General features: G+C 42.8%; 1 protein-coding gene across 5 annotated transcripts in view; it reads left to right on the top strand.

Moving 5' to 3' along the window:
- Positions 1-25,956, top strand: part of TOGARAM2 (TOG array regulator of axonemal microtubules 2) — a 161,589-nt gene that overhangs the window by 38,962 nt on the left and 96,671 nt on the right. For 4 of the 5 annotated variants that reach the window (XM_030196133.1, XM_030196129.1, XM_030196131.1 and 1 more), the window contains exons 2-4: positions 4,102-4,184; positions 11,658-11,789; positions 17,083-17,361. In XM_030196133.1, coding sequence (XP_030051993.1) covers positions 4,157-4,184; positions 11,658-11,789; positions 17,083-17,361 — 439 coding nt within the window. In that variant the 5' untranslated portion in view covers positions 4,102-4,156. The remainder of the gene's footprint in view (positions 1-4,101; positions 4,185-11,657; positions 11,790-17,082; positions 17,362-25,956) is intronic. The other variant, XM_030196134.1, reaches the window with a different exon arrangement.

Here is a 25,956-nt window from a genome sequence, read left to right as displayed (position 1 = left end):
GACGTATGGGCTCGGGAAGGCTGTTCCAGGCATATGGTGATGCGAGGCAGGAGGGGTGGAGTCTGGAGTTAGCGGTGGTGGAGAAGGGTACAGATAGGAGTGATTTGTCCTGAGAGCGGAGGTTACGGGTGGGAACATACGGGGAGAGGAGTGTAGAGAGGTACTGGGGGGGCTGCAGATTGAGTGCATTTGACGGTTAAAAGGAGAAGCTTGAACTGTATACGGTAGCGGATCGGGAGCCTTGATGGTCTATTAAATTGGAAATAAATGATATTAAGACATAAAGGGCTCCTTTTGCAAAGAAATAGTGCTGGGCAGACTTATACGGTCTGTGCCAGAGCCGGTGGTGGGAGGCAGGGCTGGTGGTTGGGGTGCGGGGATAGTGCTGGGAAGACTCGTATGGTCTGTGCCCTGAAAAAGACAGGTACAAATCAAGGTAAGGTATACACAAAAAGTGGCACATACAGTATGAGTTATCTTGTTAGGCAGACTGGATGGAACGTGCAGGTCTTTTTCTACCATCATCATCTACTATGTTCCTATTGATTATCATGAGCTAAATGCAAAGAAGCCCATGGGAATTGATGGGCTTCTTCGCATTCAGCGCACCGCTAATTGGCAGCGCAGCTTTGTAAAAGGAGCCCAAAAATAGGAGACCTAAGACTAAGACCCAAACAGGACATGACATAGTCAATAAGGAGGAATTTTCAGAAGTAATACTGCTGTTTTTTAATACCAACAAATTGACTGAATTGAATGGCAGGAAAGATCAGTCTGACTTAAAAACCCCCTCCTGGAATTTAGGTGTGAAATCAGTCGTGATCCCTCAACATAAAGACAATGGGGCTCCCTAACAGACCCCCCTGTTCCACCTACAATAAAATGAAAGATCCTAAGACCACAAGCTGCCTCTCCACTTCCAATACAGCTCCACTACATCACCATGGACCCTGGGTGAACAAGAGGAAAACACAGTGTTCTATTACTTTTCTGTGTCTAACAGAGTCAAAACCTGACTACTACTCACAAGTTTTAAACTTGTGCTGATTGTTCAGCCCATTTTTCTACTTTTGAACCTAAATTCCTCCTTCTGTGCAGTGGAAATAACTCCCCGTGGACAGTGTAGGTATAGGTGAGAGGAGGCCTATTATCGCACAGATCCTGGTAACCTTCCTCCTCAACAGCTTGGGGATGGAAGGTATTCAGAAGGGATTATGTTCCACTGCCAATTACTGGACAGGGTGTGAAGTCTCTAAATTGTTCTGCAAACAGGCACAATGCTCACTTGTAAACAAGACTCTGGGCTCCTGAGCAAAATGAAACAGACCTGTGGCTTTTATTTAAATACAGTACTGAAGCAATTTGAAGGCTTATAATTCTGGTCCAGATCAAACAAGGCAATTTCAACCAATTTTGGACCAATGGATCACCAATCAAAAACTTTTCTTAAAGAAGGAGGAAAGGTCTCATAAATCACCCAGTCTGTTCTCCCCTCATTTAAACTTTAGGGAGCAATGTTCAAGACTTTCAGTGATAAATGTAATCATCGACCAAAACCTACTCCCTCCAAAACCATATACAGGCTCATTTTCAAAAGAGATAGACGTCCAAAAAGTGACATAAGTCAGCATTTGGAGGTTTATCTCACAGAAACGTCCAAATTAGTATTATCAAAACCTCTTTCTGGACACCTTTCTCTGAAGTCCAATTCTCAAGGGGGCATGTTAGGGGTGTGTTCAAGGCGGGACTTGGGCGTTCCTAAGACATGGACGTCTTTCAGCAATAATGGATCAAAACAAAGACGTTCAAGACTAAAAGACATTTTGAGCTAGACCTGTTTTTATAAAAAAAATAGCTGCAATGGGCATTGAACCCATTTCCCCAGGATGAAGGTCTGCTGTACTAACAACTAGGCTATTCCTCTACTCTGCACAAGAGGTGCCCCAAATGTCCAGATGACCACTGGAGGGACTTGGGGATCACCTCCCCTTCCTCCCCCAAATCACAAAACATTTTTCCAAACAGCACTTTCAAAAGGAAAAGAGAGACTTTTTTTTTTTTTTTAGAAAATGACCTTTCCTGTTCTGATTTTGGACATTTTACAAAAAATGTCCAAATTCAGACTTAGATGTCATATCCAAAAATGCCCCTTGTGTAATTGACTTGCCCAAAGTTACAAGGAGCAGCAGTGGGACTTGAACCCATGTTACCAGGATCAAAACCAGCTGCACTAACCATTAAGCCACTCCTCCTCTGTTTTGGATGTCTTGCATTTGGATGTCTTTGTGTTCGAAAATGGCTGAAAGGACATCTTCGACGGTATTCTCAAAACGAAAGATGGACGTTCCCCCCTCCCCCGCCCCGCCTCTGGATTTGGACATTTTACAAAGATGTCCAAATCCAAACTTAGACATGTCTTTCTTAGACATGCCCCTCATAATGTGCTAAACGTGTTGCTTAAACAAATATCTAAATTGATGAACAAAACAATGTGGCACTTATCTTTGGCTCCACAACTCCTTAAACAAAGGCCAGGATGGAATTCTGAGGGCATTGTAATAACGAGCTCAAGGCATTGTGCAGGGTTAGCATGGCTTTTGCGCCCTAATTTTTGGGTACATAGATGCAAAAAGAATTTGTCGCAGAAGCTAGTCCTGCAAAAAGCCCTGGGTTAAATAAAAGCAAACAGCCTATTTAAAACCATGGCAATGAGGCTATTAGCTATTCTACGCAGATGCAGAAAAGTGCGCATAAGATTTAAAGGCTGAGCACAACACCGGGGCTTAAATGCCAAGTTTGAGGAAGTGTAGAAGAGTTAAGTTTGTTCTTTTGCTGTAGGGTTTTGAGAATTTAATGCTAATTTCTTCCCTTTCCTGTGAATACACAGACCTTAGCAATTTTTTTAATGGCCTCCGTGATGAGCACGGTAAAGAAAATAAAAGAGGTGGACTTTTGAGAGCACACAGTTCTGCACAAGAGCTGCATACAGGCGTGAGCAGAAGAAAACTGTATCGGCACATCTGTGCATGTGTTGAAATGCTATTCTGTGCATAAATATTGGTATGGCAAAACTTTTATGCACAGAATAACATTCCACAGCACAGGCGCAGATGTGTGGCGATATGTGTTTCACTGCTCAGATATGAGCGCAGCTCTAGCTGCCTTATTGGCCTAAACTCAAAATGTAATGCCAGCAGTAGAGGCGATTAGCGCCGGTGTTAATGAGCGCAGATTGCTAAGAGGGCTCTAGTGTGGGAGACAATATGCGCACCAAAATTAGCGCAAATAGCATGCAAATGTAGTCAACGGATGTTAATGAGGTCATTTCCTAGTCCTTCCCAGTTCTCAGAGGACATCACACAAAACAAAGCTGCCCTTACCGTTGGAAAACTAATGACAGCTCGGAGCAGGCATTAGGGTGTTTGAAGAGAGGATTTCTTTTTAAAACCTGTCAGTTTTCATTTAATTTGGAAGCAGAAGGAAGCCCATGCAAGCCCCTAAGTGCTGGTGGTGAGAGACGAGAGTCAGAGTAAACCCAAAAGTGAAAGCATACGTTGGCTCCTGTTTCCTGCGCTTAAATATAAGCCTTCCAAGTTAAAAAAAAATTGAAAAGTTCATATTTAAAGGTGAACAAAACAGATGCTAATGTGTGCTTCACTTTCAGGTGTGACTGGTGCACTTGCACAAGAGCTGAGCTTACTGCAAAACTCTTTTGTACAAGTGCCCAACACGTGCCTCCTCTTGCTTTTGCTTTACAACGTGCATATAATTTGAACACCATTTCCTTTGAGCATTGGTGAGCTAGTTTTCTGCGCTGTTCCAGCAGTATGGGTTCTGCGCTGTTATTTTTACCATGGGAGTTCTGAGCATCATCCCATTAGTGCAGAACCTTATGCACATGCTTCTGGTGAGCTGCCGCAGGTTAGCACTCAAGTTTTCCAGGTCATATTTGCATACAATTTGTTTATTGTATTAGCGAGCAAATATTTGGTGTTATGCTTGTGTTAGAAAAAGTTTACTGCATTGGCTCATCTGTAAATTGTGATGAAAGAACCATGGATTTCTCTGTTACCAACAGCTTCTGTAATTGCTTTTCTTCAGCCCAGGCCTCCAGTGATTATCTGGTGAGGGAGTTTCATCAGGCTCTGCACTGACCATGGCTACACATAATGAGTTTGCAGTTGGTAAGAATCTGGATTGCACAACACCCTTTTATACCTCAGGGGATGAGAGGGAGGGGGAGGAATTTTGGTTACAGATTCAACATTGTTTGTGGGGGTCCTTCAGTCACAAAGAAGGAGGGGGCTGTAGGAAACTGCACTAGGGTCTGAGCAATATCTCAGTTTCTCTCTTGTTACCTTACTGTTAATTATTAAATAGAGAGTGTAAAAGAACTTTCAGGATACCAGACTTTTTACTTACAAAGACCAAGCAAACCCGCATGTCAGAACAAGGAGATGTGTTAATATTCCATATTGCCTAGTTTCCTCCTTCTGTAGAGAAATGTGCATAGACTTATGATAATGGTTGTTAAGCAAATTTCTGTGTAATAAGTACATTGTTAAACATTAGAGACAGCTTTTCCATATAGAAAACTGAGCAAGGAATGGAGTCAACTAGTGAGCACAGACCCTAATCTACAGAAGAGCAACTGTAAAAATAATGTTCCTTGACATCATAGCCGACCAGTGGCAGGGCAGCTTTATAAATATTCCATGATATTATAGTATCCTCTTGTAGGAGTAACAGAGGGTGAGTATATGTCTAGGGTAATAAGCACACCTGTTCCCTGGCCTTTAGGCTTAATATCCCTTCCCTTCCAACTCATCATATAAAAATACATAAATATTCAAGTTGTGGTATCATCTCAGGAACAACTCATGTTTGACTGCTAGATACTTCGAAGTAGCAAAAGGCCTTGCAAATAAAAAGACATTTAAAAACTATATAGCAAACACCATACCAAATCAGCACTGACTCCAAGGGTTCAAACTGCATTACCCATATCTATGAAAAGGCAAAACTGCAAATATTACATCAAACCTTAAAGTTTAGAACGCGTGGAATATAAATGTTGTAAATAAATAAATAAATAAAATAAAGCCTTAGAACATCAGTATTCCTCTTATAGGGGAAAGGAAACAAATAGGACCGCTTTATTTATTTATTTATTTATTACATTTCTAGTCCACACCATCTACAATTCTGGGTAGAGTACAAAAAACATCCATAATCAAATAACATGCAATAAACTAATTAAAAAACTTACAAAACTCAAATAAATTAGTACAAGAACATGACCCAGATTAATACACATAGAAGAGTATACAATCTGAGAGCAACAACAAATATCAGAAACTCTTGTCCTGAGGTTGAATGCATATGGTCTTTAAGGCCTTTGTAAAATCATTCAAATTCCTCATAACTCTCATTTCTTGAGGTAACGAGTTTTCACAAACTAGCTCCTGCAATATAGTAAATTGAGTTTCTATACTCATCAAGATATACCGTTTTGAATGATGGAACATCTAATAGATTGAGAGAACCTTGATGGTTGGTGCAAATGTAAGCTTGAAAAAATTACAGGAGAAATGTTATTTGTCAAAACTAAAAACAAGTAATAATATTTTATACCGTATTCTATAACCAACTGGAAGCCAGGGTAAATGAATAAATGCAGGAGTAACATGATCAAAATGTTTCAATCCCAGAAGAACTCAAGCAGCAGTATTCTGTGTAATTTCAAAGAGCATATTTCGGCAACCCTAGTAACAAAGCATTACAATAATCAAAATAAGGAATAATTGTACTTTGAATTACCAACTGAAATTTTTCAAAAGTCAGATAATCTCTCAACAGTCTGAGAAGCTTATTTAAAGAAAACTGTACTAATTATTTTAGCAACTTGCAGCTTCATACTTAAGGTATGGTTAATAATAACACCTAAAGAGTGAATTGTCTTATTAAAAGCTAATGCAACTCCATCTATACAAAAAGAATCAGGGGCATCCATCAATTGAAAACTAGACATTAATATAACCTGAGTCTTAGACATATTCAAGCTAAGATGATTAGCTCTCATCCACTGTTTAACAGTCCTCAAATACCGGTAACATAGTAACATAGAAAGGGACGGAAGATAAAGACCTGAACGGTCCATCCAGTCTGACGAATGATCACACTCATTATTAATTCAAGATTAAAATCAACAATGAATGTGAGATTATATACTTGATCATGGTCTTTCTTTGGTGTTTCTGGGACATAGACCGTAGAAGCCACCTGGCTCTGTCCGTATGTTCCAACTAATGAAGTTACCATCAAAGCCCACTCCAGCCTATCCGAATCTGTCATGTCATTCGCGGGACACAGACAGTAAAAGTCTGCCTGGTACTGTCTTTACATTCCAAATTACTGGAGTCTCCATCAAAGCCCTCTCCAGCCCACCCTAAACTGGTTTGCTATGTGCGGGACATAGACCATATAAGCCAGCCCAGCACTGGTCTTAGTTTTTACAGCCAGAGTTGCCGTCTAAGTACCACTTGACATACTATTCATTTTCTCATTAGAGATCCTCTGTCTTCATCCCACGCCTTTTTGAATTCCACCACCAGTTTTTTCTCCACCACCTGCAGAATGTAACAGCTCAACACATTCTGCCATAGTGTTTTCAGTTTTGAAAAAGAATTGAATAACATCAGCATATATTCTGTAATGAAAACTTAATCCCTTCAACATAGTACATAAAGATTGAATACAAATATTAGACAAAACAGCTGACAGGGCAGAGCCCTGGGGAACACCTGTAGTTAAATTAATTATCTTTGACTTATCTTTTTCTTGTACAACACAATACTGACGCTGATTCAAAAAAGACGAGAACCAATTCCCAACAATACCAATTAAACGTAAACCATGGGCGTAGTTTGACTGTTTCATTTGGGGGGGCAAAGGATGGGGCGGAGCATATTAGCATATTCATTTGCATATATATATATATGCAAATGAATATGCTAATATGTTTCTATCCATCCCCTTCCCCATTCTATCCAGCGTCTCTCCCCCTCCCCCTTCCCAGCATCTGTCTCTTATAAAGAACACGTGGATGCAGCAGCTCACAGGTTTGAGTGAACGGCGATGGCTGTGCGGGGGAGTGGAAGCAGAGATTTACCAAATGGCTTCCTACCTTCCAGTGGACTAGACAGGAGCGAGGAGCCAGCATTTCCCAGCGGCGAACAGGCGGGTCAGTGAGCGAGCGAGCGGAGGTTGTAAAAGCAGCAAGCAGGCATGCTCGTCTCCATCCGCGTCCCTGCCCTTTCTGAGCCTGTGTCCCGCCTTCGACGCTGAGAGGGCAGGGAAGCGGACATAGACGAGCTTGCCTGCTTGTTGCTTTTACTCAGTGGTGCCCCGCCCGCCAGTTCGCCGAGCGACGTCGGGTAAGTCACTCGTCGTTTGGGGGGGCACTGCCCCCCCTCGCCCCCCGTCTACGCCCATGTACGTAAACGTCACAACAAAAGTTTCTTCCTTATATGGTAGGGAAGCCCCATCCAGTGCATCCCAGGATGCTTTAGGCAGAGCAGGGCACCACCATTTTGGAGGTGGCGCTGGAAGGAGGAGGGAGTGCTACTCCCTCCTCTGCTACTAGAAGGTACCGGTGGGGGGTGAGGGGGCCACTAGACCTCCAGAGTGGGTGGAGGTATGTAGCCCACTGGGGGGCTAGGGGGTCTAGAGGTTCACCGGACCTGCAGCCCCCCTGTCATGGGGAAGGGATGTCAGGGGGCTGGAGGTCTACCATACCTCCAGCCCCCATGTTGCTGTCTGGGGGAGGAGCTTGGGGGGGCACTAGGCCACCAGGACCTTGTCTTTTGGGGGGAGGTTCAGGGGTCCTACAGACCTCCTGCTGAACATTTAGCAAGTCCAGGCTTTTGACAGCCCAATGATCAGCACTAATAACACACCTAAATTTGCATGTTATTAGCATTGATCATTGGGGAGTTAATTCCCCTCGCTGTTCTGATGCTATTTTTAGGGTGCTGTTTTGGAACAGTGTGGGGAATTGATCATCAGGGCCAGTTAGTGCATAGGTCGATACTGTATGCTAGCTGTTAGGAATGCCGATAGCACAGCTGATCTTACCAGCTTCTCGAGAGGAGGCAATAAGTGAAGCTACCAGCAGTTCAGGAGCGCTGTGTGTTGTCAGGGTGATGTGATGCGGCACTCTCCCCTCCCCCACATCCCATGATCCTTCGTCATGCATTCTATCCCCCCCCCCCCCGATAGCATCTGATCCCTACCCTGTACCTCTGATGCACAGTAAAGAACCTTTTCACATCCTGAGCCACAATCAACAACCCTCCTGCACCCCGATCCACAGTAAAGAAACCACCCACACTCACTGAGCAACACATCGTCCATTCCCCCAATAACCCTTCTCCCCAAACATTAACCCTGCTCCCCTCCCAGCAAACTCCACTCCCTGCCAGCAAAGCCAGTCTACAGCTAGGCAACTCCTAGGGGTCATCAGCATCATTTTAGAATCAGGCACTGATCTGGGCAGCAGCAAAGGCGGATTGCTGCTGCCCAGGAACTAGGGGGGCATCCAGGGGGTGAGGGTAGATCAGGAGGGTGGGTTTTTCTGGCAGGAGGCATGGTTTTCCAGTGTGGGGGGGGGGGGGGGGAGGTTATGTTTGGGGGTGCAGGATTGTGGGGGAAGGGACCTGATATATTTCTTGAGGTGCAGGAAGGTTATTTACTGTGTATCGGGGATGCGGATTAGTGATCGGGTGCTAGCGGGGGAATGGAATGTGTGACTGGGAGGATTGGGGAAGGGATGCCAGGCCAGAACTCTATTTATTTATTTGCAGCTGGCCCAGCACCATATACCATGCTCCTGCATTATCTGAAACTGTATATACCATAGTACCATGTGATGCAGTAAGCGTCTGCCCTGAGTCATAAATTTAGGGCAGATACTGACCACTCCCCCCTGTATTTACCACAAAAGACTTTGGAGTTACTGCACATTACGTTAAACATGCAGTAACTGTAAAAAGTGCCGCACTTCAGTAAAAGGACCCATAAGTGTCATTGTGGACAATACATATATGTATACAAACATCTATATACAAGAAACCCACAGACAGATGCAGCTACCTCTACAACACCAGCTTCCATCCTTCACATACAGAAAGATCCATCGTTTACAGCCAAGCCACAAGATACCACCGTATCTGCTCTGACCCAGGGGACAGAGACAGACACCTTAAAAGCCTGACTGCATCCTTCAAACAGAAAGGCTACAACCCCAAAATAATCTCCAAGAATATTGCCTCCTCCCTCAAAACACCCAGGGAGAATCTGCTACAGTACAAGGAGAAAAAAGCCACAGACAGAATCCCCCTTGTAATGACATACAATCCAGAGCTGGAAAAACTGAGGAAAATCATAAGAGATCTACAACCTATACTCCAGAAGGATGAATTACTGAAAGAGATATTCCCATCCCCACTAGTACTGGCCTTCCGACAGCCACCCAACTTAAAACACAAGCTAATCAGAAGTAAACTTCCATCACAGACTGAAAAGGAACAGAAGGGCACACTTCCCTGTAATTTATCCAGTTGCAAACTATGCCAAAACATTTCACAGGACCCCACAGTCATCCACAAAGGAAAGATATTCAACATAAAGGAATCTTTGACTTGCTCATCTTCCAATGTGGTATATATCATTCAGTGTAAAAAATGTAACAAAGGATGCTATTTTGGAGAAACAGGCCAGATGCTTAAGACAAGATTCAATTTACATAGACATCACATGAACAATACTGGTGCCAGTAGGGCTCCCACCCCTGTTGGTCAGCATTTTACTGGACCAGGACACTGTACCAGTGACTTCACAGTGAGAATCCTGAAAGGTAACTTTAAAACCATACAAGAACGTAAGACCTTTGAAGTCAGAATGATTGAATATTTTAACACCCAACAGAAAGGACTTAACAAGAATCTGAGGTTCCTAGCCCATTATAAACCATAAAGCTGTATTTCTCTGTTGATCACCCTCCCCTCACCTATCCACACCTATCCTGTTAGAATATCAATGATATGCTTTGATGTCCCCATGCATACCTCCTACCCACCCCCATCCTCCCACCCTGTCAGACTGTCATAGTAATGCTTGAATGTTTTCACTTATATACACTGTCAGCTAGCACATTTGCTTATTTCCGATCTGACGAAGAAGGGCAACCTTCGAAAGCTAATCAAGAAATGTATTAAGTTATGTCCAATAAAAAAGGTATCATCTTATTTTCTTTTCCATGTTTTATTTTGTTTGATTTCTATTGATAACCTTAAGAGTGGACTAACACGGCTACCACACTCCTCTACTTGGACAATACATAGAAATCATCTGCTCAGTGTGCTGCGTGGGGTCAATCTCATGGTAAAACCTGTGAAATTTTGTGACTTTTATTGTGAGACTGGTTCTGCAACAGCATGAAATGACATTCAGTTCAGTGTTTCTCCTGCTGCTGACTTGGGAGGGGCTGTGGTAAGGAGTCAGCTTAAAAAGAGACCAAAGAAGCAAGCCATTGGTTTGGGCAGGGGTTTTGGTTATTCAGGCCCATAGGATCCACTCCACCAGCTTCAACCCTTCCACCTATTCAGTTGCAGCAGAAAAGTTTAATATAATATTTTCACACCTTTATAGTTCTTGTTCCTCTATTTTTATTCTTTTTCTTATATCTTTCTTTCTTTCTTGATCTTTCTTCAATTTTTTCCCTAGTTTTAGGGGTCTTTTACTAATGATTAATACATGTTATCTGCAGGAAGATCCATAGGAATAAAACGAGCTGTGTGGCAGATAACATGTGCTAATCATTAGTAAAACACCCCCTTAGTTTTTCAATTTTAATTTCTCTAAACCATCCTCATTTATTTTTCCTCTCCCTCTTTGATTTCTGTGTCTCCACTTTCAATTATCCATTCTATTCTCTCAGGCTTTGCATTAGATTTTTCTGCCTTGCTACTATTTTCTTCTCTTGCTCATTTCATTCCTATATCCTGTTTATTTTGTTTGCCTTTATTTATTTTATTGCATTTGTATCCCACATTTTCCCACCTATTTGCAGGCTCAATGTGGCTTACAGAGTATAATCATCCGAGCAACTGCATTTTGAATTACCTGAAGTGCTCTACAACATGACTTTTGCCATTCCCAAGTACAGACCACTACAGTAATCCAGTCTTGCATTGCACCACTGTATGAAAATCATAAGCACTCAGCATAGGTTTCAATTTAACCAACATCCGCAACTTAAATAAATCAACCTCTTCCCATTTCTTTCATTTCAGTAGCCTCCAATCATTAATATAGGTCCACTACTAATTATTAATTTACTACATCCTAATAAATAGGTTAATTATCAACATATAATCAGAGTACAGTACATTATCATTGAGGGATGACGTGTACTGCAGGGTGCATGCTAGTTTATGTCTGATAAGGTATGGGGCTGTGTAGCAGTGCCTTTTAAAGGGAAGGGGATCTTGGGTTGAAATAGGAGTTGCTCTTCACTTTCTCTAATCCACAGTCTTTAGAAGGTAACGTAACACATGATTGCTAATTTCAGATTCACTGTGATTTTGTTTTCAAAGCCAAGTTCCGGGCGCCTGTTGCAGTGTATTGTGGAAGTGTTCCAAAACTGAAACCAGGATGCAGATCATTGAGGACTGGTAGTGTTGATGCAAACCTTCAGCTCTGTGGGAACAGATGGGCACCAGACAAAGGTAAGGATGGAACAGAAATGCAGTCACTTTCTAAACCTTAAAAGCAGAAGTGCTGAAACAATCAGAAATTCCTATGGAAGGGTGAACTGTCTGTAACCTCTCTGCCTGGTATTTACCCATATGGTCAATCCAGTTTGCCCATATTAACTACTAATCTCTAATATCCCTCCTCCCTTAGAGATTCTTTGTGCTTGTGCCATGATTTCTTGAATTCAGGTACCGTCCTCATCACTATTTCCACTGGGAAGCCATTCCATGCATCCACCACCCTTTCCTTAGATACTTTTGAGACTATACCCTTTCATCTTCATCCTATGCCTCCTCATTCTAGAGTTTCCTTTAAATTAAAAGAGACTTACCTTCTGTGTATTTATGCCATGTAGGTATTTAAGTAACTCCTGTCATACTGTATCTCCTCTCTCCTGCCTTTCTTCCAAAATATACGTAATGAAATCTGTATCCCCATATGTTTAATGATGAAAAACACTGACCATTTTAGTAGCTACCCTCTGGACCGGCTCCTTCTTGTCGATTTCCTTTTGAAGGTATGGTCTCCAGAACAGTACATAGTACTCTAAATGAGGTCTCACAAGAAACTTATACAGATGCATTATCACCTCCTTTTTTCTGCTGGCCATTCCTCTCCCTTTGCACCCAATCATCCTTCTAGCTTTTGCCATCACTTTTGGTACCTGTCTGACCACCTTAAGAACATCAGGTATGATCACCCCCCAAGTCCCTCTCTTCTTTCATTCACCTCTTATATTGTACCGCTCTCTTGGGTTTTTGCGGCCCAAATGCCTGAACTAGCATTTCTTTTTTTGCATTAACTCTAAACGCTGCCAAATTAAATCTGAGCTGCCGTATTCTGAGCCATTATACAAGCTTTGTTAGATCCCTGTTCATGTTATCTACTCCATCCAGGATGTCCACCCTATTGCAGATTTTGGTATCGTTTGCAAAGAGGCAACCTTTACCGACAACCATTCTGCAATATTGCTTACCAAATTGTCCTTCCAACCTTACATTGCTAAAGTCATACGTGGCTGCTTCTTCAAGTTGAAACAACTTTACTCAGTATGATGTTTTTTTTACTTCCTTGGCACTTCATCTCCTCCTTTATTCTTATGTTCTTACTGGCCTTGATTATTGCAGTGCCCTGCTGCAGGGGCTCTGCAAGAAAGACATTCACCGCTTGCAATTGGTTCAAAACGCTGCAGTATGATTACTTACTGGAGTCAAACACTTTAACCATGTTACCCCCTTACTCCATAATGAACATTGGTTGCCCGTCTCTTACCGTATTATTCTTTACAAATCACTTTTGTACTCCAAGACTGCTCTGTTCCTCTCAAGACCATCTGCTCCAGGTTCCATGCGTTGTTCATCTCTACTCCTTGCAATCTTGTTTCTTCTCTGTGACAGGTCCCACTCTTTGGAATTCCATTCTTCAGATTCTCTGGCTAGAGCCTGTATTGTCTTCATTTAAATCCCAACTTAAGACTTACCTGTTTTCCAAGGCCTATGATTTGTCTGATGTTTCATCTCCCACTGGACTGACTGAGACCTCATGATGTCGCCTCCTGCTGCTTTGCACCTCTTCTCAATTACCCCTCTTATTCCCAATTCATCTCCTTTCCTGTCGTCATTGTAGTTCTTGTCTTTTCTTTATAATAATTTTAATTGTGTGTTGTAAACCACTTTGATAGTATTTGTCTCTAAGTGATATATCAAGACTTATAATAAACTTGAAACTGAATCAAAAACCGATCTTGTGGCACATCGCTGGTAATCCCTTTTCTTTCATTCACCACAACCCTTTGTTGCCTTCCACTGAACCAGTGTGTAACCCAGTTAATCACTCTAGAGTTCATACTGAGGGCACTCTGTTTATAAATCAGTGCTGACCTGTGCTAGCTGCAGGCTTCCTAAGAGAGGGAGAACAGAAACAGAGTTGATGGTTAAAGGAACAGATCTCTTTTTTACTCTGCACTGCTTCATCCACTCCAGGTTTACACCCCTTCCCATTCCCTGTAACAGAAAAAGGGAGGGCAGGATTAGAGACTAGGGTGACTCGTTTCTTCTCTGCTTTGCCAGTTCCAGTCTCTGTTTCATCTCCTTCTGTCTGGAAAGGGAGGGGCTGGAGCAGGAAGCAGAGGCGGGCCGATATTCAAAAGAATTTAAGAGGGTACCATTAGAGGGACTGAGGGTGGCAGCTAAGGAGAAAAGCAGCGCCTGATTGACCACAAGACTTGAGTGGGCCTGAGCCAAAAATGAGTGGGCCTGTGCCCATCCAGGCCCACCTGCAGTTATGTTCCTGGCTCAAATGTTCTCAAGTATGCTGTTTGCTATGAAATACCTGGGTGGGAGTGGAGGAGTGGCCTAGTGGTTAGGGTGGTGGACTTTGGTCCTGAGGAACTGAGTTCAATTCCCACTTCAGGCAGCTCCTTGTGACTCTGGGCAAGTCACTTAACCCTCCATTGCCCCATGTAAGCCACTTTGAGCCTGCCATGAGTGGGAAAGCACGGGGTACAAGTGTAACAAAAAAAAAAAGGGGTTGGAGAGAGGTTTGGCTGTTTCTGAATACACTGAGCATTGGAAATATAACTGGATCTGGAATTGTCCTCCAAAGTGGAGTAAATGCTGATCCCATTCATACTGTTGACATGAAATAATTCTAAACACATCTTTGACAGATGAAGGTTTCTGTTTATTTTAGGTAATAAATAGAAATAAATAAAAATATAGAAAAGAAAATAAGATGATACCTTTTTTATTAGACTAACAATACATCTTTTGATTAGCTTTCGAAGGTAACCCTTCTTCTTTAACCAACCAATGGAAATCAGTTAGTGCAATACACACATAACACAGCATGACACTGCAATTTTCTCTTCAACATCCCATTAGGCTGTGTGCCTTTTTATATGAATTACCTGTAATTTTTAATTAAAGCAGAAAGGTACTATGGAAATAAATCTATTAACAAACACTAGATGTGCTCAAAGTTTTATTAACACAAACTAATATGCAGAGAACATGGGGCGTTCTCTTCTTAAACAACGGTCTGGGGCTTATGTAGGTTTTCTGACTTATAGAATACAAAGACTTTGAAGGATTTATTACTACATATACATATGTTAGTTAAATTATGACTTCATGCCTCTATTTGGCCTCTTCCTTGGAAATGTGTTTCATCCCTGCCCACTTGGCGTTTGTTTTCTCTGCAAATCCATAAACTCTCTTTGATTTCTCTGGATTTGATATAACAGCATACTCCTTCCTAAGCGTCATGGAGTCAAGCAAAGTTGTTGCTTTGCTTGTACCGAGTCTGTGGCCTATCTTGCATCTATAGCCTAGGGCCAGTCTTAGCAATTGCTGGGCCCTGTGCTGACCAGTTCAGTGGTGCCCCGCGCCAATGCCCGCCCCCATGCAATGCAGAAAGTATGCCACTCACTTTTGGTGCAATAAAAGAACCAGGGTCTCTATCAGGGGAGGAACCAATAAAAGAACAGATATAACTACATAAATAGTGACAAATCAATAAATAATTAATATACGTGTGGAGTAGTCTCAGAGTAATAACTCACCCAAGCGAGGAAACGCCAAAGTGATTTTATCCCTCTAAGGGTGGACCAGCTTCTAGATCATTGATCTACTCCGTAATTTTCAATTTTTTAGTGAGCAAAAACCCAGTGCTCTGAAATAAACTTAACTTCATTAAAAATACCTATTCTCTCATGGTGCCCCACCCGAGACACTCACACTAGCACTCAATAATAGTTCTGTGAAAGTGCTTTCTCTTAAATCTTCAGTCTCTAAACCCCATAAAAGTCCATACATAAGGATTAATATCTTTCTCTGGGGGAAAAAAGGAGAAAAACTTTTTAAAGGCACTTAGCTTTTTTTTTTATAAAAGATGGTCCGATGCCATGTCATTCTTAAATCCAAGTTCTCTCTTGTGCCAGCATTCAAGGCTCACACCGCTGCTGCTTTGGCTTGTGTAGGAATGAATTGCTAAAAAGTTGAGAGAAATCAGCCCCACAGCTCAGAGCAAATCAAGTTCATGCATATTCATTGTGGATATTCTGAAAACCTAACTGGCAAGGAGTACTCCAGGACTGGGCTTGGGAAACACTGATGTAGTGTATTGCAAGATTCTGACAATTCTTACAATGCTGACATTTTACAGGGAGCAATGTGCCAGGCAGAATGTGCCCACGTGCTGTAACAGGGTTGCTGATCCTTCTTCTAGTGCAGGCGGCCATGATACAATGCTGCGAGGGTGGTAGAATCAGGGGTAACAAAACATTTTCAAAGGAAGGGTGGTGGAGCTCAAAACACTAACATAATTCAAGAAGGCATGAGATGACGGGAAGACCAGAGACAGTGTAGGGTTCACGGTAGTAGAAAAGAAATTGGGATGATTAGAGGCACCTTATGGTCCTTATTTCCAGTCAAGTTCTATGTTTCTCTGTTTAAGATCACAATACAATTGTGTTTTGTTGACACAGCAGGTGCCTATGGTACTTCCTGTGAGAGATGGGCTGATGGCAGTCTAGAAAATGGTTACTCTTCTAGAAAGTACCTGGATTTTATTTTAAACAGATGCCAAAATGTAGTCCATGTCTGCTTGCTAGGAGTAGTCTTGCAATGTTGCACCAGTACAGTTTCCCTTTTAAACTCACCTTCCCATTTACGCTCTGTAATTTTGTTACATGATTAACCTAATCAACCTACCACCAAGGAATGTACTGAGACTATCCCATTCATATCTAAATCTTCATTACCCAAACTGCAACGGGCTTAAGTATAAATCCACATATGCTTCATCCTTCTCCTTTATAAGCTCACATTTATGGAATTCTTTACCAAAAACTATAAATCATCCACAACCATCTGAGTTTCAGGAAATCTGTTAAGACTATATTATTCAGAAAAGCCTACTCCAAGGACTCAACATATGTCTCCACTGCCTGATACACTAAATCTACTGACAACTTTGTACATACCATCCCTCCCCCCTTCTCCCCTTGTTCCCCTGTTCTTTTCATTCCTTCCCCTTCCTCCCTATTATTTCAATTGTAGATTTATTATTGTATTAGATTAATTTACTGCATTGGCGTTCCCCTCTGCGGAGCGATGTAAGCCACATTGAGTCTGATACAGTTGGGAAAATGTGGGGTATAAATGAGATAATAAATAAATAAATAAATTGTAGGGGAGGTTGATAAGCAGCTTGTTGCTTTGGCTTTGGTCATAAGTTCACCAGCTGCGTTATTTCCACATGCAGCCTCTTTGCAGTCTGCACTAAGCATGCAGATGAAGAAGCCATTTCCCTGGGATACTGATGGTGACCAGCCTTATTCTGGAACAGTGTCTGCTTCTGAAAGCTGTGAGAGCAGAATCGCTAACCGGGATTTGGAGGATACAAGAGATGTGAACCAGACACCCAGCCCTGCACTGGCGTTAGATTGCATGGAGCCGGAGGTGTACAGTGCGGTTGTGGAGACTGCTCGGCTCAAGGATAAGATGAAGAGGAAGATATCAGAGGGTTTCGGACTTCAGACAGGTAAGCTGTATGACTGACCTATTCACAGTTTATCATTCCCGTGATTATTTTTTATCTATAAAATTATAGATCAGACCAATAAATACTACATACACACATACTGCCAATTCTATATAGCGCGCCTAGAGATCTGCGTGGAAATCCAGGAATATACTATAACAATGCATGCAACTTAATTGGCTTAACAAGCTAATCAGCATTGATAAGGGGAGGGAAAGGGAAATGAGACTTGATATACCGCCTTTCTGAGGTTTTTGCAACTACATTCAAAGCGGTTTACATATATTCAGGTACTTATTTTGTACCTGGGGCAATGGAGGGTTAAGTGGCTTGCCCAGAGTCACAAGGAGCTGCAGTGGGAATTGAACTCAGTTCCCCAGAATCAGAGTCCAGTGCACTAACCACTAGGCTACTCCTCCACTAGCAATGTTCCATGTAGAAGCCTACCCTTGCAGATCAGCAATGCGGCCGCGCAGGCTTCTGTTTCTGTGAGTCTGACATCCTGCACGTACGTGCAGGATGTCAGACTCACAGAAACAGAAGCCTGCGCAGACGCATTGCTGATCTGCAGGGGCAGGCTTCTACATGGAATGTTGCTAGTGGAATAGCAACATTAACATTCCATGAAGAATCTCAAATAGTAGCAACAGAATCTCAACATTCCATCTAGAATCTCCAATAGTAGCAACATTCCATGTAGAATCTCAAATAGGGAAAGGGAAATTGGACTTGTTATACTGCCTTTCTGAGGTTTTTGCAACTACATTCAAAGCGGTTTACATATATTCAGGTACTTATTTTGTACCAGGGGCAGTGGAGGGTTAAGTGACTTGCCCAGAGTCACAAGTAGCTGCAGTGGGAATCGAACTCAGTTCCCCAGGATCAAAGTCCACTACAAAGTCCATTGCACTAACCACTAGGCTACTCCTCCACTAACAAGCAATAATGAGCACCAATTGGCAATAAATAGAATTTACATGCACAACTCACTAAGGGGACCTTTTAATAAGATGTGTAGGCACCTATATGCCCTGGGCCGTAATTCTAATTTTGACGCACGTCCAACATGCGCGGAAGAAAATTATTTCTATTTCCTACCATGTGGCATTAACTGAGTGGTAATTGGCAGTGTACGTGTGCCGATGATTACCGCCCGGTTAACACATGAGACCTTACTGCTTAGTCAATGGGTGGCAGTAATATCTCAGGCCCAAAATGTATGTGCACTGATTTTTATTTTGCCGCATGTCCGTTTTCAGCAAAAAAGGCCTTTTTTGCAGGTGCGCTGAAAAATGGACCTGTGCTCGTCCAATATATGCGCCTATACCAGCGCAGGCCATTTTTTGGCACACCTTAGTAAAAGGGCCCCTCAATGTATTCTCTAATGAACCGTACTTGCATTCTAAGGTGTGCAGTTCAAAAGTGGCAGGGAAATGGGCATTTCATGGGCATTCCAAAATTTACGCACGTAGTTATAGGATATGGCTCAGTGTACGTAAATCTGTATGCAGGGATGTATGCCACGTTTTCGTTGGTGTAAATGGATGCGCGTAGTTTTAGGCACTGGGATATCAACTAAGCAAATAAGCCCTGCCAGCTGAAGAGGTCCGCTGGCTGAGGCCTGAGCTCTATGCTGCCTGAGCATCAAGGAAGTTGGTAGTGTTTGAAGCATGCCGTCAATTTGTTTGCAGCTCAGGCAGCACTGGGGAGGCGGGACCTGAGAGTAAATATGTAGCCCAGTTGCGCCATGAACCGATAAAGTTTGGGAATCACTGTCCTAAATGGATAACTTAAGGGCCTAATATTCAAAATTATTTATTTATTTATTGGAATTTATTAACTGCCTTTATGAAGAGATTCACCCAAGGCGGTGTACAGTAGGTGCATTTTAACATCAAACTTACAATTTTGTTAACAGCATAACAATTGTAAAATTGAAAAAATATGAACATAAATACAATGAATGAGGTAAATTTGAAAACAGCAGATTGAAACCTAATAATAGGACTACCATGAAACAGGATCAATGATATACACATTTGACAGTACTGAAATTCAAAATACGATGTCAGCATAATACTAATCAAATATAAGCACACATTAGACCATTCAAATAACAGATATGATGTCAATGATTTTCTACAATTCAGCTTACCATATCGCTGAAGGGCCAAGTGCAGATATATAGATGGGGACAAGATGGGTGATACAGAGTCAATTAGGATAAATAGATGGGTGGCTAAACTCAAGGCAAGTTCTTTATATAGTTGAGATATAAGGAACTGGTCTAAGTTACAGTGTGTGTAGCAAGCTAGTCCAGGTGCAGAGTGGTGTATAGACAGTCACCTTATGTATTACAGGCTTGGGAGAAGAGCCAGGCTTTCACCTGCTTCCTGAAGTAGAGATAGCCTTGAGTTAGACTTAACCCCTTTGGGAACAAATTTGTACGCTTAGTGGCGGCCGTTAGGGTGGTAATTCTATACGGGTGTGCCCAATTGTGGGCAATGCGATGCTGTATGGTAAGTGCCAGTTCTATGATGGCATCTGGGCATCCAGATTCTGCTGTAGAATGCTAAGTGTAACCCAGTATCAGTGAACCTCACTTTTAGGTGCCTGCAGTTACACCAGCTATAGACCTGACATTATAACATCCTCACTTTTGTTTTCCATTCCTTTCCTAATAATACCTAACATTCTATTTGCTTTCTTAGCCACCGCAGCACACTGAGCTGAGCATTTCAATGTATCATCAACAACGACGTCGAGATCCCTTTCTTGATCGGTGACTCCTAATGTGGAACATTGCATTACATAGTTATAGTTCAGGTTCCTCTTTCCCACATGCATCACTTTGCACTTGCTCCCATCTCTAAATATGTTAAAAAGCAGAGGTCCCAGCACAGACCCCTGCGGAACCCCACTTCTCCATTGAGAATACTGACCATTTAACCCTACTCTCTGTTTTCTTTCCTTTAACCACTTTTTAATCCACAATAGAGCACTACTTCCTATCCAATTCCTCTGGAGTCTTTCATGAGGTTCTTTATCAAATGCCTTTTGAAAATCCAGATACACAATATCAACCGGCTCACCTTTATCCACATTTTTACCCCGTGCTTTCCCACTCATGGCAGGCTCAATGCGGCTTACATGGGGCAATGGAGGGTTAAGTGACTTGCCCAGAGTCATAAGGAGCTGCCTGTGCCTGAGGTGGGAATTGAACTCAGTTCCTCAGGACCAAAGTCCACCACCCTAACCACTAGGCCACTCCTCCACTCCATGTTTGTTCACCCCTTCAAAGAAATGAAATGTAATAGATTGGTAAGGCAAGATTTCCCTTCACTAAATCCATGCTGGCTTTGTCTCATTAATCCATGCTTTTGAATATGCTCTGCAATTTTGTTCTTTATAATAGTCTCTACCATTTTGCCCGACACTGACGTCAGGCACATCCTATATAATAATTCTCACCTCCAACATTCTGAGGCTGCCTGGAACCATTGTTTCCACTGGAGGTGATGTCCCTCATGTAGTAGATAATAGTGACATCACACAACCCACACCAGATTCGCCAGTAGAAGGGAGAGGGGCGGAGCCACGATACAGGGAGCAGCGAATCAGCACAACACTGGGAATGCACAGCAGCAGGAACAGAAGCCTCTTTCACCCAGTTACTCTCACATATACTCTCTCAAACATACACACTCAGAGGAAAACCTTGCTAGCGCCCGTTTCCTTTCAAACAGAAACGGGCCTTTTTTACTAGTCGGTCTATAATTTCTCAGATCCCCTCTGGAATCTTTTTTAAATATAGGCGTTACATGACCTACCCTCCAATCTTCCGGTACCACGCTCGATTTTAAAGATAAAGGTGAAAGAACAAAAGCAGCCTAGCTACACATCCTAACACTAGCTAAACCAAAGCAAAAACATACAGCACCAGTCTGTGACTGAGAAAGCCGAGGCTGACTGCTGTAAATCGCTGTAGCCACTATTGGCAGACTCTTATAGCGCGTTGGAGGGGGGCCTGTGCCCTCCATAGCTACACCCTTGCCCCACCCATGTGTACACCCCTTGCATTTGTGCACTGTAGTACTTACGCATATCTTATAGAATAGCTTTTAGGGAATCGAGGATGATTCATGTATTTGGTACTTTCTTGTGCTTGTAAGCATGCAAAGGGGCACCTAACCACAGCCACATAATTTCAGTGCCTTATCTAGGAATTTTTGCAGCACTCACATGGACAGCACCACTGAAAATTCTCCCTGACCATACAGTGGAGCGAGGGTAGAGCAAATGCATTCCAGTTACCTATATGGATGGCAGCGATCTTCAATTGTTTTCTGTATAGCCACTTCCCTTGGTTGTTTAGCAATTCAAACAGTCGAAAGTTATCCATTTAAGTGGTAGGATTAAAAATTTTTAAAAAGCACTTATGTGGTTGTTGCTTTTGAATATTGGTCTGAATGAGCTCATCTATTCAGTTCTAAGGTATGATAATTATAGGGCTCATTTTCAAAGCACTTAGACTTACAAAGTTCTATAGGTTACTATGCAAGTAACTTTGTAAGTCTAAGTGCTTTGAAAATAAGCTTCCAAGTGTGTTAATTACAAATTTGTTCTATAAATTGGATTCACAGTCGCTTCACTGGCTCCCAATCCACTACCGTATGCAGTTCAAGCTTCTCCTATTGACCTTCAAGTGCACTCAATCTGCTGCCCCCCATTACCTCTCTACCCTCCTCTCCCCGTATGTTCCCACCCGTAACCTCCACTCTCAGGACAAATCACTCCTATCTGTACCCTTCTCCACCACCGCTAACTCCAGACTCCGCCCCTTCTGCCTCGCAGCACCTTATGCCTGGAACAGACTTCCTGAGCCCTTACGCCATGCGCCCTCCCTGCCCATCTTCAAGTCCTTACTCAAGGCCCATCTCTTCTCCCTTGCTTTTGGCGCCTAACCACCTTCCCCATTCCTGTTACCTACACTGACTACGTAGTCTGTTACCGTTAGATTGTAAGCTCTCTTGAGCAGGGACTGTCCATCCCCGTGTTTAAACTTGTACAGCGCTGCGTAACCCTGGCAGCGCTATAGAAATGCTAAGTAATAGTAGTAGTAGTAGTAGTCACAGAGATATAATAAGGGGACAAATTCATCTAGAAAAGAGAATCCATGCAAGATCAAACAGCATTTCAAAAGTCTCTATAGCAAGGCTTCACATGTCCAGTCCTCAAGGGCCAATAATTCTTGTTTTCCAATTCTCTCCAATGAATACTCCTTACATATATTTTTGTACATTTGGCCTTAGAACCATATTCTACTGCTTAGCTTGGAAAGCAGAGGCCCTCAAGGACTGGAGTGGTGCTGTCCCAGCTCTGTGGTAATTGGAAAGTAATTCTTAAACATGAGAAAATGAAATGTAGGTCTGGAAATCACTGGCTTATCCCATCAAACAGTTATGGCTAAAATCAGCACTAAGAAACATCAGAACTGAAATTATTATTATTTTATTATTTGTTACATTTGTATCCCACATTTTCCCACCTTTTGCAGGCTCATTGTGGCTTACATATAACCATTAATGGTGTTAGCCGATTATGGTTTGAACAAATACATAGTATGAATGAATACAAAGTGCTATTGTGGTTTAATGAGGTATATGTATGGTAGGAAACAGTTGGGGGGAACTTAGAGAGGGAAAGGGGGAAGAAGAGTCAGGTAATGTCCGTTGCAGTCTTTGGTTATGTTGTGTCGCAAGTGACCGGTATTTTTATGTTGGGTCAGTGAGGTATGCTCTTCTGAACAGGTCTGTCTTTAGTGCTTTCCAAAAATTTAGGTGGTCGAGCGTAGTTTTTACTGCTTTTGGCAATGCGTTCCATAGTTGTGTGCTTAGGTAGGAAAAGCTGGTTGCATAGATGGATTTGTATTTGAGTCTTTTGCTGCTTGGGTAGTGGAGGTTTAGATATGATCGTGCAGATTTTGTGGTGTTTCTGGTTGGCAGGTCAATGAGGTCTGTCATGTATCCCGGTGCCTCGCCGTAAATAATTTTGTGAACAGTCATGCAGATTTTGAAAGTGATGCGTTCTTTGATTGGTAGCCAGTGCAATTCTTCTCTGAGTGGTTTGGTGCTGTCAAAACATTGTTTTTCCAAATATAAGCCTGGCTGCTGTATTTTGGGTGGTCTGAAGTTTCTTTATGATTTGATCCTTGCATCCCGCATAGATTCCATTACAGTGATCTTCGTGGCTTAATACCATGGACTGTACCAGGTTACGAAATATTTCCCTCGGGAAGAATGGTTTTACACATTTGACTTTTCACATTGAGAAAAACATTTTCTTTATGGTGGATTTCGCTTGGGTCTGTAGTGATAGGTTACGGTCAATTGTTACTCCAAGAATTTTCATGCTGTTTGAGACAGGGAGGGTGTATCCTGGGGTGTTAATGTTTGTGGGTTTGTATGTATTGTATTGGGATGAGATGATGTGACAGTGTGTTTTTTCTGTATTGAGTTTTAGTTTATTTATTTTTGTTACATTTGTACCCTGCGCTTTCCCACTCATGGCAGGCTCAATGCGGCTTACATGGGGCAATGGAGGGTTAAGTGACTTGCCCAGAGTCACAAGGAGCTGCCTGGGCCAGGAATCGAACTCAATTCCTCAGTTCCCCAGGATCAAAGTCCACCACCCTAACCACTAGGCCACTCCTCGGAATGCATTTGCCCATGAGTTCATGATGTTTAAGCTCAGTTTACATAGTAACATAGTAGATGACGACAGAAAAAGACCTGCACGGTCCATCCAGTCTGCCCAACAAGATAAACTCATATGTGTATACCTTACCTTGATTTGTACTTGCCTTTTTCAGGGCACAGACCGTACAAGTCTACCCAGCAGTATTTCCCACCTCCCAACCACCAGTCCCGCCTCCCATCACTGGCTCTGGCATGGACCGTATAAGTCTGCCCTCCACTATCCTCGCCTCCCAACCACCAACCTCTCTTCCCCCACCTGCTCCGCCACCCAATTTTGGCTAAGCTTCTGAGGATCCATTCCTGCTGCACAGGATTCCTTTATGCACATCCCACGCATGTTTGAATTCCGTTACCATTTTCATCTCCACCACCTCCCGCGGGAGGGCATTCCAAGCATCCACCACCCTCTCCGTGAAAAAATACTTCCTGACACCTTTTTTGAGTCTGCCCCCCTTCAATCTCATTTCATGTCCTCTAGTTCTACCGCCTTCCCATCTCCGGAAAAGATTTTTTTGCGGATTTATACCTTTCAAGTATTTGAACGTCTGTATCATATCACCCCTGTTCCTCCTTTCCTCCAGGGTATACATGTTCAGGTCAGCAAGTCTTTGGTCATACGTCTTGGAACGCAAATCCCATACCATTCTCGTAGCTTTTCTTTGCACCGCTTCCATTTTTTTTAACATCCTTCGCAAGGTACGGCCTCCAAAACTGAACACAATACTCCAGGTGGGGCCTCACCAAGGACTTGTACAGGGGCATCAACACTTCCTTTCTTCTGCTGATCACACCTCTCTCTATACAGCCTAGCAACCTTCTCGCTACGGCCACCGCCTTGTCACACTGTTTTGTCGCCTTCAGATCCTCGGATACTATCACCCCAAGATCCCTCTCCCCCTCAGTACCTATCAGACTCTCACCGCCTAACACATACGTCTCTCGTGGGTTTCTACTCCCTAAATGCATCACTTTGCATTTCTTCGCATTGAATTTTAATTGCCAAACCTTAGACCATTCTTCTAGCTTCCTCAGATCCCTTTTCATGCTTTCCACTCCCTCCCGGGTGTCCACTCTGTTGCAAATCTTAGTATCATCCGCAAATAGGCAAACTTTACCTTCTAACCCTTCGGCTATGTCACTCACAAATATATTGAACAGAATCGGCCCTAGCACCAATCCCTGAGGCACTCCGCTACTCACCTTTCCCTCCTCCGCGCGAACTCCATTTACCACCACCCTCTGTCGTCTGTCCGTCAACCAGTTCCTAATCCAGTTCACCACTTCGGGACCTATCTTCAGCCCATCTAGTTTATTTAAGAGCCTCCTGTGAGGAACCGTGTCAAAAGCTTTGCTAAAATCTAAGTAGATTACGTCTATAGCACGTCGATGTTTCAATTCTCCAGTTACCCAATCAAAGAATTCTATGAGATTCGTTTGGCACGATTTCCCTCTGGTAAAACCATGTTGTCTCGGATCTTGCAGCTTGTTGGCTTCTAGGAAATTCACTATCCTTTCCTTCAGCATGGCTTCCATTACTTTTCCAGTAACCGAAGTGAGGCTTACCGGCCTGTAGTTTCCAGCTTCTTCCCTATCACCACTTTTGTGAAGAGGGACCACCTCCGCCATTCTCCAGTCCCTTGGAACCTCTCCTGTCTCCAAGGATTTATTAAACAAATCTTTAAGAGGACCCGCCAGGACCTCTCTGAGCTCCCTCAATATTCTGGGGTGGATCCCGTCCGGTCCCATGGCTTTGTCCACCTTTAGCTTTCCAAGTTGTTGATACACACTCTCTTCCGTGAATGGTGCTATATCCATTCCATTCTCAGGTGTACTTTTG

This window comes from Microcaecilia unicolor, chromosome 3, assembly GCF_901765095.1.
Source record: "Microcaecilia unicolor chromosome 3, aMicUni1.1, whole genome shotgun sequence".
Taxonomy (NCBI): Eukaryota; Metazoa; Chordata; class Amphibia; order Gymnophiona; family Siphonopidae; genus Microcaecilia; species Microcaecilia unicolor.
Note: the sequence above shows the minus strand (reverse complement) of the source record. Positions and strands in the feature narration are given on the sequence as shown.